At 40.7% G+C, this 27,932-nt stretch overlaps 3 protein-coding genes across 4 annotated transcripts; 2 read left to right on the top strand and 1 right to left on the bottom strand.

Annotated features, from left to right (window-relative positions):
* Positions 1–16: 16 nt before the first annotated feature.
* myo19 (myosin XIX) lies at positions 17–13,065 on the bottom strand. Its single transcript, XM_073480060.1, has 24 exons — positions 12,839–13,065; positions 11,033–11,180; positions 9,597–9,745; positions 9,301–9,414; positions 8,708–8,840; positions 8,551–8,620; positions 8,357–8,459; positions 8,159–8,255; positions 7,981–8,057; positions 7,447–7,537; positions 7,020–7,185; positions 6,694–6,767; positions 6,401–6,522; positions 6,055–6,168; positions 4,949–5,125; positions 4,727–4,864; positions 4,519–4,626; positions 4,325–4,395; positions 4,163–4,242; positions 2,830–2,978; positions 2,491–2,620; positions 2,069–2,154; positions 1,599–1,919; positions 17–1,514 (listed from the first exon to the last, which is right to left on the bottom strand). The coding sequence occupies exons 1-24, from the start codon at positions 12,932–12,934 to the stop codon at positions 1,401–1,403; spliced, it is 2,928 nt and encodes a 975-aa protein (XP_073336161.1). The 5' UTR covers positions 12,935–13,065; the 3' UTR covers positions 17–1,400.
* A 523-nt stretch (positions 13,066–13,588) lies between these two features.
* Positions 13,589–16,193, top strand: pigw (phosphatidylinositol glycan anchor biosynthesis, class W). Its single transcript, XM_073479534.1, has 2 exons — positions 13,589–13,658; positions 14,075–16,193. Exon 2 carries the CDS (start codon positions 14,078–14,080, stop codon positions 15,569–15,571), a length of 1,494 nt encoding a protein of 497 aa, XP_073335635.1. The 5' UTR covers positions 13,589–13,658; positions 14,075–14,077; the 3' UTR covers positions 15,572–16,193.
* Positions 16,194–18,721: 2,528 nt separating this feature from the next.
* Positions 18,722–27,007, top strand: ggnbp2 (gametogenetin binding protein 2). 2 transcript variants are annotated; one of them, XM_073479681.1, is made up of 14 exons: positions 18,722–18,757; positions 20,656–20,781; positions 21,533–21,613; positions 21,782–22,035; positions 22,425–22,523; positions 23,778–23,891; positions 24,007–24,216; positions 24,336–24,510; positions 24,610–24,798; positions 24,896–25,028; positions 25,402–25,527; positions 25,641–25,789; positions 25,879–26,091; positions 26,249–27,007. In XM_073479681.1, exons 2-14 carry the CDS (start codon positions 20,689–20,691, stop codon positions 26,450–26,452), a joined length of 2,040 nt encoding a protein of 679 aa, XP_073335782.1. In that variant the 5' UTR covers positions 18,722–18,757; positions 20,656–20,688; the 3' UTR covers positions 26,453–27,007. The 2 variants fall into 2 exon arrangements, with proteins under 2 accessions (XP_073335782.1, XP_073335781.1); XM_073479680.1 differs by lacking the exon at positions 18,722–18,757 and adding an exon at positions 19,679–19,815.
* Positions 27,008–27,932: the final 925 nt, after the last annotated feature.

The raw sequence follows: 27,932 nt of genomic DNA, 5'->3' as shown, positions 1-27,932 counted from the left end.
ACTTCTACAATCAAAATGTTGCAACACTGATATTTATTTTAACAAAACAGTCGTTTAAATATGAACAGAATTCAAGTTGTTGTACATTGATCCCTTGGTACTGCTGACAAAAACAAGCATATAGATTAAATTATAAAGTTTCAGTGAATCTACAGCTGGAGAAGGTTGAAAGAGTACGAAATCTTTAGCAAACAAAGGAAGATCTGTCAGGTACTGTCCCTGTAGTGATGTGTTTGATCTGAAACTAGGAATATAAAAAGGTCAGGGTTAAGTTACACGTATGCTATTTTGAAAAATGTATAGAAAAAAGATCTTGAATATAAGAAAACCTGATGCTATAAAAACATGTTTGTTCTCCCACATAAAACACGAGTAAAAAGACTTTGGTATGTTACACAGTACCTGCATTAATGCTCTGGACTGCAGTAGATTAAAACAAAGTGATTTCATTCAACATTTAGCAGATGTGCATAGTATAAAGACCCCTTATCAAACAAAAAGCAGCTACTTGATTGGTTCATTCTTTCCCTGTTTCACACAAGTCATATGTGTGCTTGTTCATGACTTTTGTCAGTCAGTTGCCATATGTGAGGAGGCTTTAATGTGCAAAACTTCATGAACTTTACATGTGCAAACTTGCTTGATTAGTTTTTTCTCCAGAATAAATTACACTCAAAATAAATGCCGGATGTTGTGCTAACATATGTGCACCTGAATCGCCAATATGTTTTTACACCCACAATAAATCTATCAAACTACACATAAATAGTCACCCTAAATAAATACTGTTACCAACAGCCCATTTGTGATTTGAGTGTAGATTTCAAGAAAGGCACTCATCAAAGGCCCAACACTTTGATCAACAGTCACACATCCAAAGAGAAAATAATGAGACAAAAACCTGCAGTCATCAGTTTTTAAAAGGTGCTAAGATGGTGACATGTAATTCCAGTTATCATTTAAGACTAAATTAAAAATGATACTGCGTTTGTCTGGTCTTGTAGTGGCATCATCATAATCACAACTCACACCACATTTTCTATGTGTGGGACACATGGCACTTATTCTACAAATGGTCTCTGCCTTATCCTGATGATTTTTTTGTTGTTGACGGTCAGGTTCACAGCACACTGCATTACCTGACCACTTGTGAGGTTAAAGTATTATTACGCCAGGGTGCAGGTTTTACATTCCTTGTAAAAACTTTGGCATTCTTAAAAAAAAGTTAATCAGACCTGCAGTGATCACTTTAAACACATGTATTGGTAAAACAAAAAAACAGCTTAAAATACCAGGTTTGTTCCCTCTGTGTCAGATAGTGGAGGAGCAGCTTCTGGTCCACCTCTGTACCAGATTGTCCCTCGTCTGTGTCCATGAGATCAACCCTTAGTGTTCTGCTCTTACAAAGTTTTATCGAGCAGGATCTCGTTGAACCCTGTCACGTCACACTTTTTGCCTGGTTGCCTGTCAGCGTAGAGAAGTGGAGACCGCTGACAGTGCAGCTTTACAGATCCCTAAAGAGAAAAGAAACAAATAACTTCAAATAACCAATAAAGAAATGACAATCTTTTAAAAGAACTTTGTTGATGTTCCCTTACCTTGGGTTGAGCCCGTATGGAGGCGAGCCCCCGCGTGTACTGGTTGGTCTCCACCTTATACTCCCCTCTCCTGGAGGGCAGGTTTAGGGAGGCCATCACAGACATCATCTTCTGGAAGCCTGTGGCTGTCAGAGACACGGTGATAGACGGGGCCGAGGCCAGAGCAAGACCCATGGGCCACCCTCGCACCGTGACAGGCTCCTGGATGTTTGAGAGCTGCACTGAGCCTCGCTCCCTGATAACAGGGTTCAGTGCTGGCATGTCCTCCTGTAGGTCCTCCGCATCATCCAGTTCTGCCTCAGCCAAAGTCTTCAATAGTGCCTGCCAGAAAAGTGACACAGATATTTAAATATTATCCATGTATATGAATTTGTTTATTCAACGGGGATTGTGCACATTACTAAACATTGCTGTAAATGCACCAGTGTTGGAGTAAGCCATGAACAATGAGCAAGAAAACAAAATCTCACCCTCCACTTCCTCCAGGTGTTCTGGATGACTGAAGCTGCTCTGTGCCATCTGTGGACCTCCTTCCTGACCAGCCAGGACCGCACGGCTGCAAGAGGCGGAAACAATTCAACACGTCATAAAGCCATTCATTCTGCTAGTTCAATCAGTGCACTGTGGAGATTAATGTGTCTGTACATCCAATTCAGAAGGGAGTATCAAAAGAACATTTGTCATCAACAGTTAATTAGATGAGCTTCCATGTGTGGCAGCTTCTGAAGGGATAAACATTGTCAGCCTGCAAACATTGTGTACAGACTTTGCCAGCTGGTTCCTGTTGGCCAGACAGTGAGGTCAAAGCCAGCAGGCTCACGTAGAGGGAGTGATGACACAGAGCTCTGCTGAGTCCACTCAGTGGTACCCGGCCAGGGCTTTAAGAGTTTACCTGCTTGGATCAGAGTAGCAGACTGCCGGCGGGCGTTGCGTATGCGACGCTGGTACCGCAGCCAGCAGCACTGAATGGTGAAGGCACACTGAGACAGGATCATCTTCCTCTGACCCTCCAGCAAATCCAGCTGTAAGACAACAGCCAGGCAGGTAAGTACTCCCCCTCATTTGCTCTACAAGCCTGATACGTAACTGAAACACCCAATAAATACAATATGAACACACTGAAAAAGTTACATTTTTGGCTTTATGTAGTAAATTTGCAAATTATTTCTTAGTTATACATAAACTTTTTATTATGTGTGAGGATGTCAGAGATTTTATATAAATGACTGACCATTGATTGGGTGAGAAAAACTTTAGTCCTTCCGCAGTGCACCCATGAATTATGGTTGTACAAGGGGTCGGTCGCCTCGTGTCGTAATACAAAATAAAGGAGCTTCTCCACCTCTTGCCTAAGATTGTCGTTGTTGTCAGCCTCCAAGTCTAAGACAGAAAGGAATTAGAGCAATCACTGGAGACATCATTCAAGTATGGGCGGAGCAGCACTCCAGCAGTCTAGAGATTCAGTTGTACCACACAGCATTTGTTTGACAGTATGTCAGTCAGTAAGGTACAAACTGTTCAGTGCATTAGCATGAGAGCACGAAGAAATCCACCAGAATCAACAGCAGTTGCCACAAACAATGATATGATATAACTGCATTATTCAAACCTGATACTATTTGGCAGCATTCAGGGTTAGTCAGCAGGATCCTTGAACATTCATGCAACAAGAGAAACAAGTCTAAAGCCATGCTAGCAGCTCTGTGAGGTCTTACTTGAGGATAATGCTAACTTCTCACAACGACTATGTTAACATGATCACTATTTTTTCCATCTTAGTGTGTTAGCATGCTACACTTGCTAATTAGCACTAGGCACAAAGTATAACTGAGGCTGATGGAAAGTCATTTCTTTTGCAGGTATGGGACAAATTTTGACCTCCTAGTGGTGCTACAGGAAAAGTCAGGGGGTCACCAAAGTGACTACAGGGGACCATGAATGTATACGTGTCAGGTTTCGTGGCAATCCGTCCAGTAGTGATCAATACATTTCACAAAAAACCTTCAAATGTCAACATCATGGTGGTGCTACAGGAAATCAGGGGATCACCAAAGTCAGTAAGATTCATCTTCAGTGGTACATGAATGCCTGTACAAAATGTCAGAGCACTATATCTAATAGCTGTTGACATATTCCAGTCTGGACCAAAGTGCCGGAAAGACCGACGGACAAACAAACCAACATTGCCTTCTATAGAGCTGCTAGTATAGCTAAAAAGCAGCTGAACAGTGGATTAATATGAATAGAAGTTCAAGTGTACAATTATCAGGAATGAGAAGATAAATATGTATCAACATGCAAAGCAAGCCCTGATAGTCAGAGGTGCATGCATTTACCTGGAAAGTTCATAAGAAGTTGCAAATTTTGTTAGAAAGTCCTTTTTTTATACACCAAATGGAAAAGTCCCAAGAAGAGTAGAGAACTGAGGATCAAATTTACTAAGAGAGCTACTGGAGGAAAAGAATAAACCAGCAGACCTAAAGAGAGGACAAAAAATCACTCTTTGTCCACAATAAACATTACAAAATGTACTGTTCATGTATCCTGCAACAAACAGTACTTACCAACAGAAAGACTTCCTGACTTGAAATTTGAATATTTTGCAATCAGTCCATAACGTTGGATGAAGTCTTCGAAAGGAATTCTGTGAAACAGAAGTGACAAGTCAACAAAACTCAAAATAAACAAACTTTAAGATTAAGAGTAAACAAAGGAAAGTGTCTCACCTTATTGGAAAACCAGCAGCACTGATATGAATAGTCTCCACAATCCCACAGGCCTCCAACTGCATGATAACCTGACAGCAGATGGGAGAAATCTATCAAAACCTGCTCCTTTGGTGAATATATAAAGTGTGGACTCTTATTGTTGTCATTGTGGTACGAGAGAACCGTAATAAATGTGTGTGTAGAACATCTACCTCCTCCTTTTTGAAGGTCAGAGGCTTGCAGTCTGGGTTTGGTTTGATGCAGCGAGTGTAGTGAGGAGTTGTTGTGTGGAGGATCTTCATCAGGCTCTCCAGAGAGTTCTGCAATCAGACATTAATATCATCAGTTTCATGACTCAGCCCTCCCAAAAGGAACTCTCCGGGCCTTGACAAGCTAATATTCTCTTTAATCGAGTCCCACCTTGAACTTGGAGACCACAGTGACTTTGCTGAGCCCCTTGCTGGTTGTGTTGTCAGCCTCCTTATCAGTGAAGATCTGGTGAAGCAGGGGGTTGTCAGACTTCTGCAGCAAGTTGATGAGCTCTGGTGGTACTGGGTCCTAAAATAAAAAATGCAGGAGGGGATAAGAGGATGGCTCTGTGGACAACCTTCTGAACACAATGTAAAATCTTTTCTTACACACCTTGTTTTTCTCCACAATCCCCTGTATCTGGTAGTTGACTTTGCCAGCGTAATGGGCCACAGTGAAGTGTGGCTCCTTGCTGAACTTGTCCCAGCTGATGTTGCCGTTATTACAGAGCTCCTTCTCCATACGAATCCTCAATGTCTTTGCGTCTGAGGCTCGATTAAGACGACTCTCCTGTAGGACAGATATGCAAAAAGTTAGAAACATTAAGTAATAAAATAAATCCATACTCGTCATTTCATTTTATACAAAAAGGTCCTAGACTTTGAATGCCAAGACAAACGCTTTTCAGATATGGTTCAGAAATTGATGGGGGATATGATGTATTTTTTGGCGTGGGTTTTTGTGCCTATGTTTGTTGCTTTGTGGGTGGAAATCAAGGGATGTATAGCTCTGTATTTTATTGCCTTGAGTCTGTGCCCAAAGACAATAATTGATTTAAGAAAAAGAAGCAAATACTGTCATACATTTGAATACAAAATTCATGTTTGATGTGAGGATGAAAGAAAGTTTTTGTTTTTTTGGCATTTTTGTTTACCTGTTAGCAGGGGTGTAGTACTATTTGTTTATGTACTGGAGCGCACCTACGATACGTACGCACTCACATAAGACGCGCGTTTATGGAATTATTGAAGTTATTACTTGGTTTATTTATTCTAATTATAATATAATATTATTATAATATAAGCTTTTTTCTGGGTTTTTTTCTATTTTTGGTGTTTATTTTATTTTATTTATTTCACCTTTATTTAACCAGGCAAGTCATTAAGAAAAAACTCTTATCTACAATGGCAGCCCGGCAAAAGACATAGCCTTTTGAGGGAAGGTGAATAAAGGCTACAAAGAAAATATCAAAAGTTAAAAAGCAGTGGAATACATCCAAACATTTCAACACACCCACTACTTACAAACAGGCAAATGACATGAACATTACATAAATAACATACAATCTGGCACACAAGCAAATGGCACGTAGCTAGCAGACAAATGCTTTAGACAATAGAAAAACAAAGAACAAGAGTATCTTACACAAGCAGTATGACAAAAGGTAAGAAATGTGAACGGGGCAACAGTAAGCAACAGACAGACAAAGGGCAGCATACCTCGTTAAGAAGAGAAAACACACTGACAGGGCTCCCTTCTATAAGATCCAGACAGCTCTGGTTGTCTTGGTACTTGACAAAGGACCACTGCAACCCCTCTGACACATATTCCTCCTGGGAGAAGCACAAATAAACATAAATATTCAAGTACAAAATCAGTTTCTCACATAAAACAAGGTGCAAAAAGATGCTCTGTTTTTTCCAATGACAGATTTCATAAAGATTGAAGAAGCCTCTTGAATGTCTGAGGCCTGAACATCGACACAATAAGCTGTTCACCATCAGAGGCTCTACAGCTCTGCTCAGATCTCTGCATGGAAACAGAAGCAAAACAAAGCGACGCTACCTGCTGAGCTCGGAGATAATGAGCCACAAAGTGCTGCTGCAGTTTCTCATTGGCGTAGTTGATACACAGCTGCTCCAGGTTATTGATGTGGAAACACTCAAACCCGTACACATCAAGAACTCCTGGGGATCACAGGGAGGAGAGGAGAGGAGAGGAGAGGAGAGGAGAGGAGAGGAGAGGAGAGGAGAGGAGAGGAGAGGAGAGGAGAGGAGAGGACTGTGTGAGCTTATGTAAAGAAACTGGAGCAAAAAATTCTAAACATTCAATGACATAAAAGACAATAATGCTCTTACCTATGAAGTTGCACCACGTGGATTCTTCTGCACATATGCTGTTGTTGATGAATGTAACCAACCATTCAAATAATCTGTTGGGATAAAGTGTTACATTTATTTCAAAAGATAAAGAGCTTATGATATAAACAGTTATTAAAGTACATATGTTCCTCACTGTTTATTGTAATCAAAAAGGCAAGATGGCTTCACATTTGAGTGTTTGGTGGAAAGTGGAGTTTAAACACCTGAGTCTTAGTCACAAGACAAAAACAAGCTCTTGCATGACCGGCACTTTCCACTAAACCTTATAACATTCTGTTTGATGATCAGATCCTCATTCTTACTGGGCATAGATGACTTTGGCCAGGCAGTCTCTCCTCACACTGCACTCTGCCTGGGAACAGGGCTTTATTACGCTCTGCTTCCCCGCCTTCAACATCCTTACTCTTAAACACGTCTGAAGCTCCTCAGCAGGGACGCACAGCAGCTCAGCAGCCCTCTGCAAGAAGTCTGAAACACAAGCAGGAGAGGAAGGTTGTTAATTACATATTTAAGGTTTGTTGGTAGTTATTGTCAGGGAATTTATTCTTCAGGCCAGCAGAATGAAATCCTATACAAAATTTTTCAAAATAAGTCCCTTGAGCATCAAACAATTTGTATCTACAGTACATCAGCTTTACGTTTCTAAATAATGGAGATTTTAAGCACTTAGTAACTGAAAGTGATTGATTAGAACTGATTAAATGTCTTAAACAAAATTATATTCAGTACCTTTGGACAGTTCCTCTAGGTTACAGGTTTGTGATTCATCCGAAGAAGAAGAGAAATTCACATTTCCCAACTGCAGAATCCCTGCTATTACCTGTAAGGCGTTATGACAGAGAAATTTAATTCTATGCTTACACATAGAAAATGTGAAAAAAAGATGATCAAAAAAAGCACACGGAAACAAGACTGAAAGTTGATGATTATTATTATTTAGCATTTATAAGAAATATATAATGTAATAAACACTTTATAACAGACAATAATGTAGTTGTAAGCAGATGTAACTCCTCCTCCAACAACAACTCCTCCTGTGGGCACCCATGATGCTGGATGCTGGTGTATAAACAGATAATGGATGAGAATGGAGTAAAACACTGTTGTAATAATAGAAAAATGTCTTAATGGGATTAAATGACAAGTACTGTGCATTAATAAACACTTGAATTGCCATTACATCTGCTTAGAACTACATTATAGTGTGACTATTAATTAATTGTTGGGTTAAAGTAAAGTGTGCCCAATGATACAATACATTACCCTGAAAATCTGTCTCTGCCTTTCTGCATTAATGCCCAGATGAACCATCGCCTCAATAGTCTCCTGAAAACAGTCCTCTATAAAACATTAAATGAGCAGCAGTTACTTGTGCGAATCACAGACAATTATAGCACAGACGCCAAAAATGGATGAATACACATTAAAAATATAGACCAACCTTCTACTGTTTTTTCAGAATTTGGCAGCCAGGCAAAACGTTGGCCATGAGACATCTTCCACTCCTTTCTCTGCTCGTCTGTGGCCCCTTTCATCATCTGAAAAACAATATGCTCTCAGCATTAACATCTGAATTACTTATGAATGTGTTAATATCAAACTCAAATACCAGATGACTGTATGAGCCCTGTTAACTGACCTGATAAAAGATGTGGAAGTTCCTCTCATTAGCTGGTTGACAGGCCACCCTGGTCTTCTCTAGCAAATATGTCTGTACTGATGCCCCCACCAACAGCTGACACCTTTATGTAACAAACAACATGTTGAACAAATTAAACTGATGAACAACTTGTATTAAAGTACGTGCATACATTGCAGCAGGCTCAGTTTTACCTGTCCAGCTGGAGCTGGATGTACTTTCCAAAGCGACTGCTGTTGTTGTTCCGTAGCGTGCAGGCATTGCCTACATGGAGGGGAGAGTGTTAACACAGTGACTGCTTATAGTGGTTATTTTCCCATTAACAAGGACACCAGCAATCAGTTTACTCACCGAAAGCTTCCATGATGGGGTTGGAGTCCAGCACCCTCCTCTCTATTCTGTCCACTGTGTCCTGACTCTGCACCACTGAGGAGGAGGCTGCCACCGTGGCATAGTATTTCATCAGACAACGAGATGTCCACGTCTTTAAAGAGACAAATTATTATCATTACTACTAATCCTGTCACCCAATTTACAGAGACTGACTAATTAACAATGTTAGATAATAGAGAAGAGATGTCCATCTCAAGTTCCCAGAGCTGAAAAGAAATTCAATATTCAAAGCAACAAATCCTCACATTTTGAAAGGCAGGAAACAGAGAATGTTTGGAACAGGAACAGTATTCCAATCTTGTAACAACAAAAAGGGAATACTGAACAACTCTTTGCTGATAAATATGCATTAATATTATTCAGGGAATGACTCACACAAGACTTAAAATTCTTGAGAAAAAAAAAACAGCTTAAAATTCCTAATCTGCTTAGCCCATATACAGTATACTGTAATTGGTCAATACCCAACTTACACAGTTTAAAGCCCTTGTTGATGTACTGTAGTAGGTTACATTAATTCTTTAAGGTTAACACAAAATGTGTTGGTTTACCTTTCCTGCACCACTCTCACCGCTGACCACCAAAGATTGGTTCACTGGAGCCTGCTGGCCCCGGACATTCCTGTAGGCTCCTTCCGCCACAATAAAGATATGTGGTTTGAACTCCTGTTGACAGAAATGTATGTTTGAAGTTACCACAAAATAGCAAGGCTGATGTTTTATGCACTTTAACACTCAGCAAAGTTGGTAAATATGAAACATACTGATGAAATATTGATCGCTGGCACACTTGTGGTGCCAGTTCTGGTTAATCCTACACTGAGAGACACCTGTGACTTTGTAAATACCTGGGGCTGAGGAGCACAGTGATACTCCTTCATCACATCCAGAGAGTAGAGGTCTGGGATTGGCTGGAAGGGGTTCAGAGCCACCAACGTGCAGCCGGCATGGGTGTAAAACACCTTCACACTGTACCTGGCCTGCAGGCATTTCAACACTACCAGAGGAAAAACATTGAATGACATTAGGTATTAACATAAAAAGAACAGACCAACCAATATTTTACAGATGATAACCACATGAGGCATGATAAAACAGAAGCATTTAACCGGCAAAGAAATGTTTGTTTATAATAAAAATCCTTGACTATATAAAATAACAGATGAGTGAGTAATGAGTAATCAAAGGGCTTTTTAAGAAAATATTCTTCAGCAATTTCATGCTGTTTTACATGGACAATATTTCATCTAATTTAAATCCCTCTGAGTAGAGACTCCAACTTAACTGCACTAACAGTGCTCTTAGAGATGTGTTCTCACATGCCCCAAAGCATTTAATGAGAATATAACTTTTTTTTAACAAGCACAAAGTGGTTACGTCCACTGTGAAGCATCTAATCAGCCTGAAACATGATGGCAATCGATTAAAGCACACAGTTCAACTTTCAATTTCTATGGGTGGTTTAACAGCTAGAGCCTCTCACAGAGGAACATCTATTGGGTGGAAATGAGCATGGCAACCACAGACAAAATATTATGAAAGATTACATTTTATTGTCCTGAGTGATTCTTTTCTGGGATTCACACTGAACGTATGTTTAAATTTCTCTTTCCCACAAACTTGTTCACTTTACCTAATGTCACCCCCACATGGTGCAAACATGCATAGAAACAATATATTTATCCTAACCAATCGCGTTTTTGGTTTCACCAAAAACACTCAACTGTTTCCCACGCCAATTTTTTCTTACATAATACCAATGACACTGCATTGTCATGTCAACAAAAACAATGGCGAAACTATGATTTTATTTTTTGGAGGCATGTGTGTGCAAAGTAAATCATGCCCCAGGGTTTGCTCACTTGAATGACCATTGTTCCCTCCCTATGATTGTGTATACTGCAGCATTTTGGTCACACTGAAATCATTCATGCATTTTCTTTTTTTTTTTTGTCCTCCATGCAGATTTTATCTTGACTTGGTTAAATAATACACAGCAAATGCTGCAGTCCAAGGTGACTCGAGCTGGAAAACACTGTGTCACACTGGCTGCGTATTTGTAAATAAAGGCAGAGTTTATGCAACAAATAAAACATTCAGCTTTCACTGACATTTAGTCATGGAGATTTCAAGATTCATGCCACCGTATTAAGTGTACGGTTTAATTTGTTGATCAAAACTACTAAAAATGTATAACTAATGAAATCCTTAAAACAGTAGGCACTAGAAGGACAAAGCCCCATCATGCATCATGTTTATCAAGTGATATAGCCCAATGTGTTACCCGTTGTTGGCGTCACTGGGTTGACTTTGGTGAGGTCATCATAAGTGTGGAGTTGGTCTTCATCGATGAGGAAGGCCTGAATTTCTCCCTCCAGTGAGTCATTTAGGGATGGGCGAGTAGAATGGACTTTCTGGACAAATCCTCTCACCTATGTGAAAGGCAAAATGTGAGGTACACACACACAGGAGGGATGTTAGGTTTGAAATTATGAAGTGACACCTTGTCAGTCATGCCAAGTAAATGCCCACGGGTGGACACATTTGTAAGATTTTTTTTTAAACAAAGAAAAGTCTTGAATTTTAGAGCATTATGGATAGAAAAGCAGAGTTGAGTTGTGTTTTCATGCATATTTCGTTGCGTTATTGCCCCAATGTAAGACACATATTAAAACATAAACACTGTTCTCCAGAAGTCAGAAACCAGAGATCTGTTCCCAAACATCTGATGCCAGAATGATGTCGAAGTCTATTCGTGCCAGTTTTCAACAGGTTTGATTCAAGGAAAATGAAGTATTTTCAAAATAAAGGCAGATTTCCAAGCTCCATACTCACAAAACAGGTCTTACTTTTGGTATCAAAATGTCATACATAAATCTGTCAAATGTTCTTGACCTATGAAGCGCCTATAAATATTCCATCTCATGCAATGAAATGTTCTAGTTTTATTCTTGGCTTTGAGAGAGCTGTCAAACATCATACAAAATGCATATACAAATCAAGTCTTTATTCTCGCATTGCATGCCTTTTTCACTGACACCGTGGTTTATTTTACAGCTTATAGCCTCACATGGGTAACTGCGACATGCATTTGTGCAGAACCACTTCGATCAATATGACATGTATATTCCATTCAGTCACAATCACTCAGGACTGACGAATGCAAGTCTGCTTTATCCTGCTAAGATCACATGGCCTGAACCTGCTGTCCGCCTGACAACTGTCAACACTCTGAGGTGCTTAATTTGCGCAGACAGGATTAATCCAATGGCAGGTAGCCTTTATCCAATCATTCTGTGAGGTCACTTTAAACCATGTATTAAGTCTTAAGGTCGTGAATTTAATACCTAATAATACTATATAAATAATAATTATGAGGACACAATTCTCAAGTTATTGCAGTGGGTTATGTTATGATTTTAGAAAGCAGCAGGTGGCTGAACAATAAACACACAAGTACAAACATCATGCACAGGTAGATCAAGAACAATCCCTTAACAAATGTAGGTTATGTGACACCTGTGTGAGTAGCCCACATCATTGTCTACTGTTCTCATGCCAATCTCCAGTCAAAAATCTGATCATTTAGTCAATCTTACTACTGGCAAACTGGCAACTACTGCCAGGCATGAGACACTACAGGTATCCAAGTATTTTGAGCACTGATAGAAAATAGACACTTAAAGACCAAAAGTGTCCCATAACATTTTGACAGCCCTCTGTCAGACTCGTTAGCATAGCTATATTAGCTTTTCTAAAAGCAATGGAGAAATGTGTTGCTAGATATTCTACTAAGCAAGTTTGGCGTCATTTGCTACACGCGTTGTAGGAACAATTATATTATAAATACTTTATGCCTCTGGCAAATTAAAACCACATTACGGTGTTGTTATTAGGTCACAAATATGCGTTTGAATTAGAACCAACCAATCAAAACTGAGCACCGGTAACGTTACAGGTCGACAAAGTAACTCGAGGTCAACTTAACTTCAGCTGTCGATAACTTTACATTTCATAAACCAAGAAGGAAAAACTCTAAACCACCAGTTGATAGAAATTGTGGACGGGTGTTCCCCGTGTCCCGACTCACCGTCCCCCCTCCATTCTTGTACGCTGCTCCTTTACGTCGCTGGTCCGCAGAACTCATTGATTTGACCGTTAACGTCGTGTCTGTCGTCAAACTCATCCGAAACACTTTGATCAAAACTATCCCTAAATCCTACTTAACATGAGCTTTGGTCGTTCCACCATACAGTCCTGAACCCGCCTGCCTGAACCTTATTATTTTCCATTACAGTCACGAATTCCTCAAGGACAACTTCCTGTGCCTGCCTGCTGGCTGTCCGACTGCCTCCCAGACTCCCAAACCTCGCACACTTATTCCCGCCCGCTTCTAGATACTTCACGGGCCCAGCTGTCAGCGACCGGCTGATACAGGCTGAGATTTTTTTAACCTTATAACTCTGAAGCACTTATTTTTCATAATGTCTCATAATTTGACTTAAAATTGGGACTATATATATTTCTCAATTAATATCTAGTTTTCCATGTAACGAAACGTCGTCTCTAACATTAATAGTCATGCTGCATTTATCAGTGTTCTGAAATAGATACTCAACCATGCTCTTTGGCCGTCATATTCATGAAATACTTACACTAAGGCAAGAACTAATGCTTTTTTTCAGAATAGTTGCAAAACATGCTTAAAACTGAAGTCCCGGTTAAGGTTCGAAGTTTCCAGAAATCCGAGCTGAATGAATGCAGCATGGAGCCGAATCCGGAAGTAAGTGCAGGAGCTCCAACAACGTTCATATGAACATGGTTGAGTTTCAAACGACTGTAAACAAGAATGCTGTAAAACAGGTTTTTTCGTGAATTTGCATTTCCCACGCCGAAGACATAAACCCGTGGTGAGTAAAAATAACTATACAGACGACTACCTGTATAATGCTATTAAGTGTCGTAGTATAGATGAGAGAATTAAGCTAACTTCTCTCATGGTGAGTGCTTGTGAAATACTGTCTGGAAGGTAGCATTTTATCATGAAGAGTAACTTAGTGTGCTTTCGTACACTGTACACGCTAACAAACGAAGGTTGTTTTCGCTGAAAATCAGTAAGTTACGTCCAGAGTTGAATAAATTATGCAATTAGGTTACACCTTTGTACCCATTTCTTGTAAATTCACTATGGTTTCTGCCATAGTGTCCTAAATGTTGTTCTTTTTCTACTGTCTATTGAGCTTATTCATATGTATTGTATATGTATTTGTCTCCAGGTAAAGCCATCTTTCTCTCATGTAGTAAAATATTAATTTATTGTTTGCAGGCCATGTCTCAGAAGGAACTGAAGGAGGCGTTTGTCAGTAATCTGAATGGGACCAGTCTGCAGGAGGTGGCACTGGGCTCGTTTCTCGCCCCGCTCTGCCTCATCAACAGAGGACTCATTCTGATCCTCTACCATCAGGCCAAAGGGTTTCTTCCACTGCCGCTCCCACTGATTTCTCACCTACTTCTTGACTTCTCTGTTCTGATTCTCCCCCTCGTCCTGTCATGCACCGTTCTGAGCAGCATTCTTCACCATGTCATCATAAGCCTGACCATTGTTTCGGCTTGTGTGATTTGCTATATCTGTCGCACCAGCAGCCATCCTTCTGCTGGGCACCCACAGAACACTGTCAGCTCCTTCCTTCAGAGTCACATTCAAGTCAACCAGGTTCCCTTTGTGACCATCTTCCGAGTGCTTGTAAATGTAAAAACGACCATCAGCATCCTTGCAGTAGACTTTAGTGTCTTCCCAAGGCGATATGCTAAAACAGAAACCTATGGTACAGGGGTTATGGACTTTGGGGTTGGAGCGTATGTCTTTGCAAATGCCCTTGTCTGTCCAGAGGCACGGAGGAAGCACATCTCAGGATCCAGGATGAATCATATCACAAAGCAGCTCCTGTCTGTCTGGCCCCTGGTGGTTCTTGGCATGGGAAGGCTGGTGAGCTTGAAAATGAGCGGTTACCAGGAGCATGTGACAGAGTATGGCGTCCACTGGAATTTCTTCTTCACACTAGCTATCGTCAGAGTTGGGGCCTCTATGATTTTGGCTGTGCTACCAGCCAGTAAGTCGTGGGTCTTTGCCCTTCTGATCAGCGGGTTTTATCAGTACGCTCTGGAGACATCAGAGCTCAAGGCCTTCATTATCCACAACAATGACAGAGAAAAGGACTTTTTGCATGCTAACAAGGAGGGCATATTCTCTGTAGTGGGCTATGTAGCCATCTACTTGGCAGGAGTTCAGGTGGGACTGTATGTGATGCAACCAAGATCCCAGGTTAGACAGTGGCTCAAAGCACTTTCCAGCCTCTTGTTGGGAAGTGTGGTCCTGTACACTGCTTTGTACATATGCCAGACACTGGTGGAGCCAGTGTCTCGTCGCATAGCTAATTTACCTTTCTCCATCTGGAGCGTTGCCCAGTCTTTGTTTTTTATGTCCTGCCTTGGTTTCGCTGATATTGTTTTGCTGTTTTCCAAAAGAACATCAGGCTGTCAGTTAGTACCCTCATCGTGGAATTTGTGTAAAAAACAATCCGAGTCAGTCTCTGAGAAAAAGACAGGTGAAATGGAAAGACGCTGCATGGTTCAAGCTGTCAGCAGGAATCAGCTGTTATTTTTCCTGCTTGCAAATCTCATGACAGGATTGACCAACTCCATAGTGGACACACTTAGCTGTAGCAGTTTAATCTCAGTGTGTGTTTTGCTTTTGTACATGTTCATGAATTGCCTTATCATATACGTTTTACATCTCTGTGGAATTACAGTGAAATTCTGGTGAAACTACATTTTGTAACTGCACTGAAAGGTTCATTTGTGTTTTTTGAAGTTTTTTGTGGGGCTGGAGTGACACGCATTGAAATTCAGGACAATCAAAAACACTGGGAAGAGTTTATGGTGTAAGATAATTGTACATTATATGTTAATGCATGAAAAAGAATGCTCTATCTTGATAAAATGGTGCTTTGGACTAAGCAAAGACTTGAATAACAATATACAGTCAAACCATTCCATTGTATTGTTTGTTTGTTTTTTTTTGTTTTTTTGTGAAACAATTTGCTTATTGCTGCTAAATAATGCATTCTGCTTATACTGGATTGGTTTACCATAGAACTGGCATTGGTTTTATTTGAATTGTAAGACTTGCAAATTACTGCAAATAAGAGCTTTTCATAAAAGAGAAAACAGCATTTAAAATGATGCAGTAATTAAACATCGCATGTAATGCGAGCTATAGATTTTTTTTGTATATCTTGCACACATCTGATGTATAAATATCTTTTATTATTCCTTGTTTGTTACTTTACTGCTTATTTTATTACTGTTTTGCTTGGTTTGAATTTCTTCCTGCTCAAATCTTAGTGACTGCAACACCTGCACTTAATAAAATTATTCTTCAATATTGAAAAGCAATGCTCTGTTCCCCATCATTATGCCAAACCCTCAACTGAAAGTAAGGGCTGGGGTTGAAATCTGTACAGCAACACACGTATGTAAAACTGATGGATACAAACAAGATGAAGAACTGGGAAAATGAGTGCTCACTTTCAAACAAACTGGATTTATAACAGCTCTTCTTGTATGAATGGACACTTTGTCCTTCTCCAAATATATCCATAGCGCGCCCCCTGCAGACCACACGCATTACAACGTCAGCTACTACGTGTAGAGGGCAAAGGTCAAATCAGTCATGAAGATTCCGCCACCGTAGCATGGATCTATAAGAAGACCTGGATATGACGCCGCCTCTCAGCAGACACGACGATTTTTCCCAGTGGCCACTCGTGGTATTGCAACAAAAAATCCCATGGGGCCCAGAAAGCATTTTTCCCATAGACCGTAATAGTAAAAGAGAAGCCTGTAAAACTGTTCTCAGGACACCTGCAGCTGTAACCACTGTTAATTGCTAATCTTTGTATTCCATATTTTTAAGCCATGGACTTTTAAACCGTCAAAAAGTTTTCTAAAGGCCAGAAAAGCCCCCCCAAAGTCTCATTTTCCATGGTGACGTCACAGCTGTGTGCGTGAACTCCCAAGCGCGGTCCCGCTGTGTCTCGGGAGCGAGGATGCCTGTTGGCTTAATGACAGCTCTGAACGGGGCTAAACGTGATCGGAAAAGTGAATTAAACGACTCCAGGATGACTTTTTTTCGAGACAGAGTTGTGATACAAGTTTCATATTTTAATGGCATGTATTTTTAAATGCAATTCTAAAGGTATTTTGGCGTTAAATTACCCGCTTAATGACATTTTCACTTACTGCCAGTGTGCAATGCAATGTGCAGCAGAGCATACTGATGATGATGCAAGTATAAACTACAACGCAATAAATAATAAAGATGAATAATAAAATATAAAAATATATAATTAATTAATAAAGAAATGCACATTTTACTTACATAATGTCAAAGCATTCTCTATTTAAAGAAAGTAAAAAACAACAGTCAACATGCAGTTACATATGTTATACTCTCACTTGGCTCTTACAAACTATTCTTCTCAGTTTTGCAGACTGTAATCACAAATTAAACATTTTTTACTTGGGACAGATTTGATTGAGCCTTGGAAATATTTTACAATTATTTTTTATACATATATGCACAATCAACTTAACAATGCACATGAATAATGGCACTTGCACTTCGGTAGAGATATTTGCACTTTATTGGATTCGCACACATTGTTTACACATCACACCAGCTCCGCCTGAAAGGGAGATAGTCAGGATCCTGAATAGAGGGAGATTGGACATGGTGGATCACTTTGTTAGTATTTGGTGGAACATGTGCCATAATTACTGTGGCTTACATGTGTAGAATATAGTGCCATAAGTGTGTGCATTTAGTTGAGTCATTGTGTACAGTACGAAACACTGAACTGTCCTCTGTGCTCCAGGGTTTTTGGCCAGAAGGCTTCCCCGGGGGCCAGAAACCTCTTTATATCGGTGAGAGATGTCTTGTGTAGATGGTGGAAAGCTTCATCTTTGTTTGGAGTAAGAGTGGGTGTATTAAAATATTGCATGGGGGTTAGGAGTTAGCAGTGCGTTAAAGGTTGAATATGGAGAGTGAAGAGAAAAAACACCACCTATTGACCAGAGATGGGAGTCACGACAACAGATCAAGTGACTCCTGCAGTCGGTTGCCAGGGCCGTTGCCAAGGACGCCACTCTGATCAGAGTAGCACAGAGAAGAACTATGCAGGGTGTTTACCTTGTGTTTCATTTTTACCTTCATTAAACAGCTTCAGACTAATTGTGATGGTAGATAAATGACTTGTAACTTGTTACAGGGAGAGTGGAGGCTCCTTCCATATCGTGGCTAAAAACCAACCCTGCGATCAGGGCCTTGGGACCGGGCGGTGTCACAGACAGGCGCTCTGGCCACAGGCTCAGCTCCCGTCTCTGTGGCACCGTGAGTCCGCGACACAAACGCGCCCCGTAACATGTGATCTGTTGTTTATGACAGATCAGACTACACAAATACACACAACATAACATGTATATGATAATCCATCGATCCACCGACTGACTTCACTGGAAACAAATGCATCCGACCGGGAGGAGGGTGAGGAAAACAGCGGAGAACAACGTTTTATCCTTACTTAAAAAAAATAAAACAACACAAATTAACCACTTATAGTCTATAACCATGACTTTGAGAACATCACCGGTTGATGTGACCTATAAATCCATCATTTGATTGTGTAGATTTGTCATTACCGGTCAAACTCATCCACAAGCACTCATGAGCGCGCAGCGCTTGTCCAGAACGTGATTTGCTCGTTCTCATTGCCCCAGAGCATCATGGGGGGTTACTCAACTGCGCATGCTGTATGGGCCCCATAACGCGGAAGTAAACCCGGAAGTCAGAAACTTTTTCGGCGTATGCGCATGGATCTATTATATTACTGGATACCAGACCAAAATGGCGGCTGTTGATTTCAACGGAGTTGCTCGCCTGGCGCAACAGGTGAGAGTATAACATATGTAACTGCATGTTGACTGTTGTTTCTTACTTTCTTTAAATAGAGAATGCTTTGACATTATGTAAGTAAAATGTGCATTTCTTTATTAATTAATTTTATATTTTTATATTTTATTATTCATCTTTATTATTTATTGCGTTGTAGTTTATACTTGCATCATCATCAGTATGCTCTGCTGCACATTGCATAATTCCAGGCCATCAGACTGAGACGGTTCAAACCGTAATAAAAGGTCGTTATGATAGCATGAAAAGGATATTGAACATCAGTCAAGGTGAGACCGAGACCCTGGTGACACACATCACCGAAACTTGTATCACAACTCTGTCTCGAAAAAAAGTCATCCTGGAGTCGTTTAATTCACTTTTCCGACCACGTTTAGCCCCGTTCAGAGCTGTCATTAAGCCAACAGGCATCCTCGCTCCCGAGACACAGCACGACACCGTGGAAAATGAGACTTTGGGGGGGCTTTTCTGGCCTTTAGAAAACTTTTTGACGGTTTAAAAGTCCATGACTTAAAAATATGGAATACAAAGATTAGCAATTAACAGTGGTTACAGCTGGAGGTGTCCTGAGAACAGTTTTACAGGCTTCTCTTTTACTATTACGGTCTATGGGAAAAATGCTTTCTGGGCCCCATGGGATTTTTTGTTGCAATACCACGAGTGGCCACTGGGAAAAAACGGCGTGTCTGCTGAGAGGCGGCGTCATATCCAGGTCTTCTTATAGATCCATGCGTATGCGCCAGGCGAGCAACCCCGTTGAAATCAACGACCGCCATTTTTGGTCTGGTATCCAGTAATATAATAGATCCATGCGTATGCGCCAGGCGAGCAACCCTGTCGAAATCAACGACCGCCATTTTTGGTCTGGTATCCAGTAATATAATAGATCCATGCGTATGCGCCAGACGAGCAACTCCGTTGAAATCAACGGCCGCCATTTTGGTCTGGTATCCAGTAATATAATAGATCCATGCACCGTAGCAGCCAGTCATTGTCGCACTTGTTTATATTTATTCAAGAGTAGATTTCGCAAGCGGGTAAGTAAAACAATATTCGGTTTTATGCAGTTGTCCCTTTTATTTTGTCAAGGTGAGACACTATGTCCAATCTTCGAAACGTCAGCGCGAGAAGCCGATGAAAGTGACAGTCGCTAAGTAGCCACTCAGCCAGTTGAACTTTATATTAGCCGTATTCAAGCTTGCTAACGGTAGCTTTATAGGACAGCGATGCTAACTAGTAAGTTAGCCAAGTTTGCTGGCATCGACAGGGCGTAGACAAACTATGTCAACAACACGACATAATTGTTATGTACCAGAGTATCAGAAACTTCTGAATGAAACGATCTTTTGACAATGTTGCACTGAGAATTACCTAACCGGCTTCCTCATTTTTTCAAACCGTACTACAAACGAGCTTAGCTAGCAGGCTAACTGGCTAGCCGTTGGTTACTGCTATTTCGTGACCAGCAGATAGACGTTAGCGTGACTAAACCTCGTCTTCTTAAATTAAACTATTGCAGCCAAACGATTTAAAACAGATTCCCAAACTAAAACATCATATCACAACCTTCCTCCCACCAAGCTTTCGACGCTCGTGTTGTTTTGCTAACTTAGCTTGGTTATATCTGGGTCAAACAAATCTGTTTCCACTGCAACAGTGTTAGCAACGTTATAGCAGATGTTGTCAACGTCGGTGAATAAATAATTGGTCTTTTGAACCGTGCTTGAGTGTCAGGTAGTGTGCAACATAGCTTTTATTGTAGTGACGAGGCGATATGGTAGATAGTCCACAATGACCTGCAGTAGATTAGCATTAGCTTGGTGTAGCCTGTGCTGATATCAAATGTGGTCAGTCGGTCTCTTGTGTGTCATCTGCAGGCGAGCTGCACCACAGCCAAACTGGAAGAAGTCATGGCACGTCTGGTAGCAGTGTGCAGGGAGGGGGAAGAGGACTACCCATTTCTCGCCAGACAGATTCCCCTGTTTATCGATGATACTCTGACGGTAAATAAGCTTTCCCACATACTGTATATGAGCACAAGGAGACCGTCTGTGAAGATCACAGCTAAGTGGCTAGCTCAGCCATAAGCCTCTTTGGGTCATCTGTTAGCACTCCACATCAGTTTTCTGACTGATGTCATGTCCAGAAGTAAAGCTTAGTTATTACCGAGCAAGTCCCAAACTGTTTAAGGGACACACATTGAGTTTTGCTGACTTTGTTGCATAATCTATTAATTGGGAAATTATAATGTCTAGACAAATAAGTACATTTCTATGGGAATAGAGGGGTGAGAGATGACAATGACAATGTCGTCTGAAAGTAACAACCAATTTGACTTTCTTAACATGTTGTGATGATGTAGATGCAATATTGATGACACACACCTCAATGTACGTATATAGCTGCTCATACAATGACAGTAAAATTGGCATATATGCCTTACTCAGGTTTTAGCACTGTAAATGTGTATATACATTTACAGTGCTAAAAACCTGAGTAAGGGTCGTCTGCTTGTAGTGTAATGGACACCTGCTAGTCAGTGTCCAGAACTGTTTGTGGCAGTGGTATAAACTTTAACAACCAAAAAGACGATTTTTACTGTGATCCTGTGCATGTGATTTGATACCATATGCCTTTAAAAGTGACATGTTACAGGTCATTCCCTGAGAAATGGTTTATGTATTCAGACAGTTATCAGCAAGGCTGAACTGAGTCTTTGAGAATTTCAATATACATTGCTGTATATCTTGTCAGATGGTGATGGAGTTTTCTGACACTGTCATGGATGTTGACAACCACGAAATAAACACGTCTCACTGGAAACAATTTTCTGAGGTGAGTGGTTTTAATTCTGCAGAGTGGGCCTATTAAGCCATATAAAAGCAAGTGAATTGTGCTGTTTTCCTGCTACAGTGTACATAAGCTCAGTCAAAGAATGTGTAGTTTGTCTTTTCGTGACATGTCAATGAATTGGTAACAGATGTCTGATTTGTTGGCTTTCAGTATTACTCCAAGTTGAAGCAACAGGACTTGACAATCGCCCTGATGGTCACATCCAGGGAGGTCTACAGTGCATTATCTCAGCTGGTGCCATGCGTGGGCTGCAGACGCAGTGTGGAGCGCCTCTTCTCACATTTGGTGGAATCAGGCAACCCGGCCCTGGAGCCCCTCACAGTAAAACCCACAGGAATGCTTTCTGTCACCAAGGCGTGTTTAGCAGATGTAAAGAAGCTCTACACCCTTTTCTACGTCCATGGGTAAGATACAGAGAAATTTGTTTATTTTATTTTCACTGCCGAATCAATGATATTATATATTTTTGTGAATATGTTTTTTTTTTTGTTAGTTAAAAACAGAGAGAAACAAAACTTCTGTGTGATAACAACAAGAAAATGCTCTGAGTGTGGCGGAATACTATATAATGATAATGCTGTTACTCAGCATTACTCAGTAGTTGTTCCACCACTTGGTCCTTTGAGGCATGGATGTTGCAACTGTAAACTATGTACATTCTTTTATTCTTTGTTATTTTGGCTACTACTGTCACATACTGTCTTTTTTAGTGCCAGTTGCAGCAGATGGACAACTTGCACTGTTAACTTTTGAAAAAACAGTGCAATGTAATAAAACATTTCTTTTTTTATAGGTCAAAGTTGAATGACATGATTGATGCCATCCCAAAAAGTAAAAAGAACAAGCGCTGTCAGCTACACTCCTTGGACACACACAAACCTAAACCTTTGGGGTGAGTAATGTGACTATGTTCCTCTGTTTCCCTCATCAAACTGTTGTATCAATTGTTTTCTTCACTAAGCAACATTCAGGATGTTAATGTTAAGAGGCTGTATTTGAGAAGTGGAAGAGAAACTTTTCCCAGCAGAAAAGAGTGGTTGGTTTTAGCAAATACACTGAATGACGACATATTTAGCATCCAGTTTTCCCTTGGACGGTTGGTACCCCCCGCCATGTAGACACAAGCAACAAAAGACTGAGTTGTGCTCTTTCCTCAGAAGCTTTAGGCCAGTCATCTCTGTGTACCACCTTGTTTTTTTACCACATATGTTTTAGGGGAGTTTCGACTGTGGTTGTGGTTTTTTATCAAGAATCATGTAATGTGGTGAATATTTTTGTAAATCTAAAATAGAAACACTTTAACACCTCTGGCCAATGGTGTGAAAAAAACATAATATATTTTACCACCAACAGCAACAGAATTAAGAATAATAGACATTGCATGATATTTGGACAGTGTCTTTTTCAAATCAGAAAGCAGCTATATACAAACATTCAAACAGGCAATACAGTTATCTAAACATAATACTTTGGGTACTCTATATTAAAAGAAAGATCCTAGTTAATCTTGTGTTCGCTTCAATAGATATTAGAGACCTTTTATCAGATGATGAGTTTGCATTCAAGTTTGGGAACCAAAACAGACCAAGTGATGTTAATCCTTCTTAAGCTGATAATTATACTGTCATCTAAACCAATTTATTATACGCTCACCCATCTCCTGCCACTTCTGCTGTAATATTTGGATAGAAATCCTTATGCAGTGCATGGGGACATACAGCGGCAGTTGCATGCTTTTAAGCCAGACTGAGGACATTATGAATAGATTATAGTTTATCACTCAGCCTCAGTTAGACATGTGAAGTGGAAACGGTGCAGCATTTAGCAGCTAATGAGTCAGATCTTTCCCTCAGGAGTTGGTGAGAACCAACTTCAGCACTAAGAGAAGAGTGAATATTGGACTTAGATTATCATGGTGACCACGAATACGACTCCTAATGAATGCTAATGTCGCTCCACATCTGCTGGATGTGTAAATAAGCAACTGTGTGCTGACAATTTCACCATATCTGCTTAAAAGGTATGCCAGTGTTATGTTTACAGCTCATACTCCCTAATGGCCAACAACAACAGTCATTACAGGTTTAAGAGATGATTACCGTGTATTGTGATTGTATTGCTATAATAGTTGTATGTTTGCTTACAGGGGAAGCTGGATGGATGTGTGGGAGCTGATGTCTCAGGAGTGCAGAGATGAGGTCGTCCTTATTGACAGCGCTTGTCTCTTAGAGACGCTGGAGACATACTTGCGTAAACACAGGTAATGTGTGACTATCGCAGCCTTCATTTTCAATATGCTTTTTTCCCTTCTTTCAATGTCGTGTTAGAGGTTGAAAGAGAACTGAATTAACAGTGTGTTACTTTCTTGCGCACAGGTTTTGCACTGACTGTAAGAATAAAGTGCTGAGGGCATACAACATCCTGGTGGGTGAGCTGGACTGCACTAAAGAGAAGGGGTATTGCGCTGCCTTGTATGAGGGACTATGCTGTTGCCCCCACGAACGTCACATCCACGTGTGCTGTGAGACTGACTTCATCGCTCACCTCCTTGGGCGGGCAGAGCCTGAGTTTGCAGGAGGCTATGAGTAAGTAGAGGTTGAAGTTAGTTTGATTTGAGTACTTTTATATTATACCACGTTCCCTTCAATGTATTTATACATTCAGTTGATGATGCTGTCTTTTTTTTCCCTTTTTTTTTTTTAAGACGCAGAGAGAGACATGCCAAGACCATTGACATTGCACAAGAAGAAGTCCTCACCTGTTTGGGTATTCACCTCTATGAGCGGCTGCACAGAATCTGGCAGAAACTCCGAGCAGAGGAGCAGACCTGGCAGATACTGTTTCATTTGGGAGTTGATGCACTACGCAAAAGTTTTGAGGTACACAATTCAAAGCCAGTGTGTGTTTAGTATTATTTAAATTGATTAATCACATGATGAATACATTATGGATGTGTGCTAATGTATCTATTTCCCTAGATGGCGGTGGAGAAGATGCAGGGGATCAGCCGGCTCGAGCAGTTTGTCGAGGAGCTGTCTGAGGAGGAGCGGGCCAAAGAGCTGAAGCAGGAGAAAAAGAGGCAAAAGCGGAAAAATCGACGCAAAAACAAGTGTGGCTTTGAGATATCTGAGCAGGAGGCAGAGGATAAGGAGAAAAATCTGGACGAGGTCATCATCCTTACATATTCAATAAGACATCTCTGTTGATATGCAGCCATACGACTTTTTGCCTTTATTGACATCCAGCCCATTTGGTGTGTTGCAGGGTTCTCTTGAGTCTATGGATGGCTCTTGCCAGGTCTGTGGTAGCCACGATGAAGAGGAGGAGGCCAGATGTGAAGAGAGTGTCGCCGCCAATGGAAACACTTCATGTAGCTGCCCAGACAACACCAAACAGGGTAAAAATGCACACAGGCTAAAGCCGTAACAGTCGAGTCTATAATGTACAACCCAAAATACTTCCACACACTGCACCACAGACGCTTCAGTGTTGGTGATTATCAGATAAGCACGGCTTTGCTAGTGCCCTCCATTTTTATTCATTAGCCTAGCTTACTGAAAGGTTAATAGGGCATGGAATAGGTCAAGCTGATAGTGAATTTTAAGAGTGTCCTCTGCTGGACCACAAGGCAAACTACTTCAAACAGTCAACTGCACTTAAAAACTGTATATTTTGAATCCAAACACCACAAGCCAACCGGTGTATCTTTTAGAATTTACTGCATTAGCAAGACCATTGTAAGGACAAATATTTTCCATGTGTTTTTCCAGATTTGTCTCCCCACAGCAATATCAGTGACTGCGGCTACTCCTCAAGTATGGAGGGCAGTGAGACAGGATCGCGAGAAGGTTCGGACATCGCTTGCTCTGAGGGAATATGCAACCATGAGGAAGCAGGTCTGGTCTGAGAAGCTCCAACATGCTGAGGACTTAAAACTACTTCAGGGGCTTTTAAACATGCAGCGTCTTGAGTCTGTTTTTCTCACCATGTTTTTGTTTACCTTCTGCAGGAGATGACCCAAATGCCCATCACTGTGCCGAAGACAAGGAGGAGGATGGAACAGACAGTTGTGTGGACTGCTGGCCGCACGCTGAGGAGAATACTCAATGCAAGAGTAAAAAGAAGAAAAGGAAGGGCAAGGGTTTATGCAACAATCAGGTGAGAGGACAGGCTGTAGAATTCACATGCTACAGCACATGCAGAATATTTCAGGCTGTGTATTAAATAAAGTATGCACATTTTCACAGGGACAAAAAGGTGAAGGTTGTATGCCAGATGGGAACACAACAGGCCACGGTCCACCATCATCACACACCTGCCGAACCAAAGAAATCTTCTCCTCCTTATGTGGTGACACATTTACCAGCATTGCACTACGGTTACCATGGACAGTACGTCAGAAGAACCTCAGCCTTCATGCAGGTCCTCCAGAGGCAAACATGAGTCTCGTGGAACTTCTGGTTAGTGAGAAATGTAGTTCAAAACATTCAAAAGTAGGAGACAGTTTGACTTGATATAGCAGGACATGCACAGGACAAACTAAATTTAGCTTTTTCTGAATAAGAATGAATGAATAAATTGGTTTGATTCTTATGTAAACTCACTTTCTTTATACAGGACAATTCAGAAGCGACTTCAGATGAAGAGAACTGTCTGACACAAGATGAAATCCAGGCGTTTTTAGAAAGAAACCAGTCCTTCTACAACAACCGCCACCAGTACAGACAGCTCCTGAAAGAGAAGTTCACCAACTACTGCCGGGCCACTGAGCGGAGTAAGCCTGTCTGTGGAAAGTGGTTCGCCACCACCAGTGTCAACTAACTGCACTAAGAAAATCTTCCCCTGGGAAAAACACTCGTGACCACTGCTGCGACATCTTTAGAAAAGAAAAATCTGAAGTACATTTGGTGTCCTGTTCAGTCAATTCTCCTTTTAAAGTAAATGTGATTCTTACTTTCTGTTGCTCTCTCTGTTTTGCACACCAACACACTTTTCCATCTCATTTCTTGGCCACTTTCTCACCAGTAATTGTTCTCTTTGACCAAGCCTAGCTATTTGTTGTTGGTCTTATGTAGGGTCATTGGGTAAGAGCACAGTGGAATTGGTAATCAAGCTTCGCAAGCTGTGACATTAGGGATAAATTTTAGGAGTCTTATTTTATGTTTTCTTTTTTTTTATTGTTTTGTTTCTTTTTTGTTTCTCTTTGGTGACACTTCAATGTTGTGGTAAAGGTTGTACCATTAAATGTGTACAGAAATTCTAAATATAAAGATTTTACAGAGAATAAACATCCATTTGTAATAAGGATTTGGGTGTGATGTTAAGAGCGCAATGTGCAAAATTTACTAAATAAAGAGTATTTATTAATATGCATTATACCTTTGTTGGGTTGTCTTTTTTTTCCTTGAACTCATCAAAGCTCTGTATATTTAGATTTGATTTGTTCTTTGAGCCACTTTTCATGGCTTTTGCCAAGTAAACACTGTACAGTTCATTCAGAAAGTATTCAGACCCCTTCACTTGTTTCACATTTGGTTATGTTGCAGCCTTATGCTAAAAACATTTAAATTATTTTTCCCCCTCATCAATCTACACTCAAAGCACCATAATGACAATGATATTCTTGCACATTCATCAAAAAAAGAAAAACTGAAATATCACATTGACATAAGTATTCAGACCCTTTACTCAGTACTTAGTTGAAGCACCTTTGGCAGTGATTACAGCATCGAGTCTTCTTGCGTTTGATGAGACAAGCATGCCACTCCAGCGTTGTCCTGGCTGTGTGCTTAGAGTCATTGTTCTGTTAGAAGGTGAACCTTGGGCCCAGTCTAAGGACCTGAGTGCTCAGGACCAGGTTTTCATTAAGGATATCTCTGTAGTTTGCTTTAATCTTGGTTTCGTCAGACCAGAGAATCTTGTTTCTCACAGTCTCAGTGTCCTTTAGGTGCTTTTTTGCAAACTCCAAGCAGGCTTTCACGTGTCCTTCACTGAGTAGAGGCTTCTGTCTGGCCACTCTGCCACAAAGCTCAGATTGGTGGAGTGTTGCAATGATGGCTGTCCTGGATATTTCTCCCATCTCCACACAGGATCTCTGGAGCTCAAATGTAAACGTTCTCAGTAAAACTAACTGTTAAGGTCGCACTGTGGTATTTCAGTAAGACTTGATTTCTATGAGAACTTGACAGTTATCAAAACTATTTTATTTACTCCTGTCATGACGAACATTTCTATGGAAGCCCACAGGGGACTAGTTAACATTTTAACTGTCAAGTTTACATTATCATTTTAATGAAGTTCC

This window comes from Pagrus major, chromosome 13 (genome assembly GCF_040436345.1).
Source record: "Pagrus major chromosome 13, Pma_NU_1.0".
NCBI lineage: Eukaryota > Metazoa > Chordata > Actinopteri > Spariformes > Sparidae > Pagrus > Pagrus major.
The sequence above is the reverse complement of the archived record's forward strand: the minus strand, read 5'-3'. Positions and strand labels throughout refer to the sequence as shown.

Excerpts from the sequence above, each read along its gene's own strand:
- pigw (XM_073479534.1), top strand. The coding sequence starts at position 14,078 with ATGTCTCAGAAGGAACTGAAGGAGGCGTTTGTCAGTAATCTGAATGGG.
- ggnbp2 (XM_073479681.1), top strand. The coding sequence starts at position 20,689 with ATGGCACGTCTGGTAGCAGTGTGCAGGGAGGGGGAAGAGGACTACCCA. Across the intron at positions 24,217-24,335 it reads GAGTTTGCAGGAGGCTATGA|ACGCAGAGAGAGACATGCCA; the intron begins GTAAGTAGAGGT and ends TTTTTTTTTAAG. Across the intron at positions 24,799-24,895 it reads AGGAGAAAAATCTGGACGAG|GGTTCTCTTGAGTCTATGGA; the intron begins GTCATCATCCTT and ends GGTGTGTTGCAG.
- myo19 (XM_073480060.1), bottom strand. The coding sequence starts at position 12,934 with ATGAGTTTGACGACAGACACGACGTTAACGGTCAAATCAATGAGTTCT. Across the intron at positions 8,621-8,707 it reads CCCCATCATGGAAGCTTTCG|GCAATGCCTGCACGCTACGG; the intron begins GTGAGTAAACTG and ends CCCTCCATGTAG. Across the intron at positions 7,186-7,446 it reads CCTAGAGGAACTGTCCAAAG|ACTTCTTGCAGAGGGCTGCT; the intron begins GTACTGAATATA and ends CTTGTGTTTCAG.